At 47.9% G+C, this 6000-nt stretch overlaps 1 protein-coding gene across 2 annotated transcripts in view; it reads right to left on the bottom strand.

The window, feature by feature from the left end:
- PRR16 (proline rich 16) overlaps nucleotides 1–5188 on the bottom strand; it is a 174123-nt gene extending 168935 nt beyond the window's left edge. For both annotated transcript variants that reach the window (XR_012779046.1, XM_075527496.1), the window contains exon 1: nucleotides 4865–5188. Coding sequence is in view for 1 of the 2 variants with exons in the window: in XM_075527496.1 (XP_075383611.1) it covers nucleotides 4865–5026 (162 nt within the window). In the remaining variant the exon portion in view is untranslated. The remainder of the gene's footprint in view (nucleotides 1–4864) is intronic.
- Nucleotides 5189–6000: the final 812 nt, after the last annotated feature.

Here is a 6000-nt window from a genome sequence, read left to right on the forward strand (position 1 = left end):
TCTTCCTTCAACTGCCACTACCTAGCAAAAGGAGCAGCAGGTCCTTGACATCTGGAGAGAGACCAAAAAGGAGACAAGGCAAGGGATCAGCAGGAGAAGGAGGAAGGGATTAAAATGTTTTGCTATTGTTCTACCTATTCTTAGGTTTCTATATAATATATTCTATACCTATGTTGTAATACGTCCCCCCCTAGACTTCATGCAGCAATATGAACCCAAAACATTTTTTGTATTCATGTTTGTATTGCTGCCTGCACATCAGAGATACCGATACATGATTGATTGTTGCTGCTCTAATCCTCTTGGTAGATACAAACCACAGCTTCCTAGTTTCTGGATTAACAGGCAAGAACCTGAAGTGCCTTCCTGCCATCTGGATTGTTAGCTGAACACAAAAACAAAAACAGAATAGAAAACATCAGTGTTGAAATTGTAATATGCTCCTGCAGGCCTGATCGAGAAATGAAGACTATGGAATACATGACCACCCTCCACTTAAAAGAATGATGACTGGCCTGGTTATGGAATCAGGTCATCTACCCCGTGACAAACTTTGTCATGGTGTTTGTGGGGAGGGGGGGGTTGGCATCTGCTAGTTCATCATCACTTAGAAAACATTATTTGTTAAGTCATACCCAAATTTTATAGATTATATCTTTAGGGAAAATAAACTTGTCCATCAGATGAGGTTGGATTATTCACTTGTTCTGTCAGCAAGACACTTTTGGAAGATTTAAAGTAGAGGAGATAGGCTCAGAAAGACTGGAAATTTACTGATGCATGTGCAATGCCTATGAGGGCTTCTGTTTCTCCTGCACCTCCATTTTGGATTATTCTAAACATTGGCAATAGCTACACTGCTGCTTCCTTTCGATAAAAGGTTGAAGCCTATTTAGCCAATTAAAAGCTATGCAAATGTTTCACACATAACTTCCAGGAATTTGTTCTGCATGATGAATTCTTATTACTACAAAAAGTATTTATCAGATTATTTAGTTAAGTATTTCCTTAATGTAAACAAGAGCAAGGCTACAGAAATGTGCAACATTATCATAAAATGTGAAAGCACGGAATTATTAAAAATTATACTATCAGTATTAAGATGATACAGATCTCTGTGCCCTGCTGTCCGCAGGTGTGCAGGCACATCTCCTACAGTCCCTTCTGAAGTCATCAGAGAATTAGGGCTACATCATACATTCTACGTTGAAAATAGTTTAATTAGCACACGTCTTCTGGTTTCCAGTAGTGTTGATCACCTCATTATTTAGGTACCAGAGATAAATATCATCTGCAAAGCAAGACTTAATAATAACCATCTTTCTAGACAGACTCCAGAGAAAAAGGTATTTTATCCAATCCTCTGGAGGAGAATCAAAGTTTAAGGCTTTACCAACTTAATTCTGAAATAGCCTAGACTAAAGGAATAGTCAGTCTTACTCAATCCTCTGGCACTCCTTTGATTTTTCTTTGGAATATGTAACAAATAACAGCCACTCAATCCATTTTAAATTCATTCATTTCTTCCAGCACAAAAACACATCCCACTGTTGGTACACACCCACCCTGTGTTTCTTTTTGGCAAGGAGACAAAAGGGGACAAGTCTCTCCTTAGTTCACTGCACCCTAGAGAGCACTAGCCATACGTGAGCTCACACTCCGGACTTAGCACCACTCCATCCTAACATGTCTTCCAATCACCCCCCCCTCTCCATCCTTAGTCTCTTGTAGTTACCCTAGCCTAAGCAACCAAACTAATAAATAAGGGGGGGGGGGCGGGGGGGGGGGAGAGACAGATGTTCCACTTCCGAGACACAGTAACTCCTAACATGTACTTGTTTTAATCCACATGATTTAGTCACGTGTTTTTACAGAAAATTTATAACCTTCATGGTTTGTGCATCTGGATTTAACACCCCATCCTCTCCCCACTCCTCCCTTTCACATACAAAAAATGTTAAAGCATCAATTAGAAAAAGCTTTGGAACAAAGGGCAGATGCAAATATATTAACGTAACTATAACAAGCTAAATGTAACAAGACATACAAGTCTTGTACAGCCATACTCCTTACTGTTATAGAAAAGTTCACTTTAAAGCAATGAAACTATCTTTTAATTTGACAGTACTTTGAATATAAAAACTTACTAAAGAAACTGAAAGGCGCTAGGAAAGGACATTCAGTCTATCTCAATACCTAAAGTGCTACATTAAGTATAAACTAATAAATAATTAAATAATTTATATTTAAGGGTAACAAATAGATAGACATAAATAGAAAAAAAAAGATTCTACAAATGGCATATTTTCAACATCACAACTAAATATTACTGTAACTGCACAAAAAAAGCCCTCATGCCGTACCACTACAGCAGAATTGAAGTCCTTTTTAACACAACAGTAATAAAAAGAATGAAAGGCTATTTTCAGAACACTATATTCCTAATTAAAAAAAAAAAAAAGGAATGAACAACAGAAAGGTTGTAGCACAACAGTCAGACTGCAGCAAACACCCAATGAAAAAAAGGGTAGCCAAAACATTTCCAGAACAGAATTTGTAGTGAAAATGGAAAGTGCAAACTTACATCCTCCAGTTTATCACTTTGCCTGGTCCAACAGTAAGGAACCACAAATGAAGCATATGTATACTTCTGCGTATAATACCCCAAAACTGACTATAGACCAACTTCCTACATGCTTTAATGAAAGATCTGTCAACACTTTCTAAGACCTACAAACAACCTATGAAAGAGACTGATTGTTAGCTTGTAATATCATAAAGTAACTCACTTTCACATAAAAAGGTATACATTGCAGCTGCATCAAGAGATCTTGCACAGATTTAGTCCATACTACAAAAGGCAGATAACTGGAAGTACTCAGGTGGCAAACTTCTGCAGACTTTTCAAAATAAATGCCATACAAAGTATATTTAACACATCATGATAATACTGCAAGCAAGCAGATAATTGCATATGCAACCCTTGTTTGTCAGAGTATCGCAGCTATCATCCTTGTAAGACATATTTAGAGAAAAGCGTTACTCAAAAACTCGTGTGGTTACGAACAAGATTTAACTATCCTTTTTATAAAAATACTTGTATTTTCTCAAAATAGATGCTCTTGGCAATCCTTGCACCCTTCAACAGGTACATACCTAAAAGAGTTACAGTGCCATTTCTCTACAATTCCCCTTTTACATTTCACTCTACTTGGCAAAAGGAGTTCCACACAAGCCATTTCCCCATCAAGCAGAGGTAAACCCAGTTCTTTTTCACAGATGCAGTCAACCAGAACAGACAAGTTTGCTTAGATAAAACATGCCACAGTAAATGATGACATACGACCTCCATCTACAGTGATCTTGTTTGCTCACTAGAGGAAAGCTAGGACTGATTATGTGCAGAGAATGATTTACATTCATGGGACAGATCACAGTACATCCTCTCCAGGTCCTGAAAATGTGCTTCTGCAGCAACAGAAGCTAGTTTGCTCTATCAGTCTGTAAAACGTTGAAAGAACTGCCCTACAAACAATGTTTATTTCCACTTCAAAATATCTCAAAAAATGACAAAGCACAGACAGCAGCACGTTAAGGAAAAGAGAAATTATAGATATATTTTCAAAAAAGAAGGAGAAATTGAATTGCGGGTGAGAAAGAAGTCTTAACAGCTATGATTAGTGAGCCATGTGTTTATACATCTTCCAACATTATAGGAAGCACCAAGTGAATTTCAGACTGCCTCAGATGGCAAAAGTCTGTTGAATGAAACTTGTTGACAATGTTGTTAAAATAGAAAACTAATATTTGATAGCAAAAAAACACAGCCTGTTATAAATGTCAAATACAGGATTATAAAGCAATGCACAGAGATTCTGGACTTGAATTTCAGTGCATAATCCAACCATCTGTCGACCAGTTGTGTAGCAAAACCAAGATAACGTGGAAATCTCCAAAAGGACAGCCAAATTTGCTTCCTTCAGCTACAGCATTTCCGTGCTTATGAACATGCCCGCGGTAATCGCACTCCGCCTGCAGATTAACCTAGGGGAGATGACACTCGCCACCGGCAAAAGGAAGATTGCAAAGGCAATCTTGCCAGATAGGCATGATAAACAGGGCGCTCAGCTCCCGGTGAAGCAGCCTGCAGAGGCAGAGGCAGACTTCGCCGCGCCAGTACTGCCGAGCCAGGCAGGGACACTTCGCCCAGGGCGGCGGGTGCGGGAGGTGCGGGAACCCCCCGCCCTCACCGGCCGGGAGATCCGGGCCGGGCTGCTGCCTGGGGGTTAACATGGAGCTGCACCGTGCAGCCGAAAAGTTAAACCCGCTGCAGCGGGAGCGGAGCCGCTCCTGACGCCTCTCCCATCGTCGGGATGCCGGCCCGGCGCAGCCCGGGATCGGGCAGGGCTGCGGGTCCCGCAGCTCCGCCAAACACCCTCCTCGCCCAGCGAGGACACCGCAGGAGAGGCACCCCCGGCCTCCCGGGGAAAAAAAAAAAAACACTCCGAGGGGTGCGCCGAGGTGGGAAGTCCCCGGGAAGAGCCGCCTCGCAGCCGGGGGAGCACGACCGGCCCCGGGGACGCACCGCACCCGGGACAGGGGGCTCCAGCCGCGTCGCCCCGTCCCGTCCCGGAGCGCCGGGCGCCGCAGCAAGGCACAGCCGCCCGCCCCGGAGCACGGCCGGGGGCCGCGCCGTGCCCAGCCCGGACACCAGTTGCTGGACCTGGGGGTGAAGAAGTGGTGAACAGAGCCTGGGGCGGCAGCGGCGCTTCGGGGGGAGCAGGGCTCCCGGCCCACGGGCGAGGGGTGCTCGCACCCCACGGGGCAGACCGGGGGCGCGTCCGCGCAGCCCTCCGCTTCTCACCTCCTTAAGTTCCTTGGCCACGTCTTTCAGGTCCCCCAGGACTATTTCCAAATCCTCCACGATGATCTTGATCTGCTCCTTCACCTTGGCTTTGGAGGCTGCCGGCGGCCCCTCGGACGGCGACGAGGAGGAGGATGCGGTCCCCTTGGACTGGGCGGACATCCTTCGGGGCAGCCCGGCGCGGCCAGGGGGGCACGCAGGTCAGGCGAGCGCGGCGGCCGCCGGCCGCCCGGCCCCGTCCCTCCGGCTCCCGGAGCTGCCGCAGCCGCTGCCGCCGCCGCCGCCTGCCCGCCCGCGCATCCCGCGCCGGGGGCGCCGAGCCGCGCCGCGCTCCGCCGGGCGGCCGCGCTGTGCAGCTGCCATCGACTCCCGGGAGCGGCGCGGGGGCCCGGCTGCAGCCCGCCGTGCGCCGCGCCTGCGCCTCGCCCCTCCCGCGCCGCCGCCCGCTCCGGCTCCGGCTCCGGCTCCGGCTCCGGCTCCGGCTCCGGCTGCGGCTCCGGCCGGGGAGAGGGGCCGGGGGAGGAGCGCCCGCCGCCCGCGGCATCGCCCCCGCCCGCGCTCCCCGGGGGGCGGGGGAGGCAGGGCGACTCCTCCGGAAGAGGCGCTCTCCCTGCCTCGTCCCTGCTCGACAGCCCAGGGGGGCGAGCGCACGGCGCTGTGTCACTCCGGAGGCCCCCCCCGGTGGTCCCCGGGCGCGGGAGGTGGTTGCACTAGCTCTGCAGGAGAAAAATGTTTACCCGCCAAAACAGCCCCCCAGGAAAGGGAACACTTATAGTGGCTGGCTCATGGCAAAATTCCCGTCGAAGGAGACAAACAACAGTGCCTGTTTCTGGTGAAAAAAGTCGTAATTGGGAGGTGACGCTCGCACACCTCTGCACTGTAAAGTAACCGTCCGGGCTCCTCGGTGCTCGTTTTGGACTTTGCTGCTGCAAGGAGGCTATAGGAAGGACGGCGTTTTGTAAATGCCGCCACATTTGTAAAAGGCACTTACATGTCATTGCACACCCCTATGTACTGCCCTGCAAACACACAGTGATCAGTATACCCTATTCTAGTCAAAAAGTAAAGGTGGTGCATCTCATCAGATAGAAATAAAAACGTGCATGAGCCAGAACAGCTTTTATGAGTACGCTACC

Source organism: Mycteria americana, chromosome Z (assembly GCF_035582795.1).
Source record: "Mycteria americana isolate JAX WOST 10 ecotype Jacksonville Zoo and Gardens chromosome Z, USCA_MyAme_1.0, whole genome shotgun sequence".
Classification (NCBI taxonomy): Eukaryota; Metazoa; Chordata; class Aves; order Ciconiiformes; family Ciconiidae; genus Mycteria; species Mycteria americana.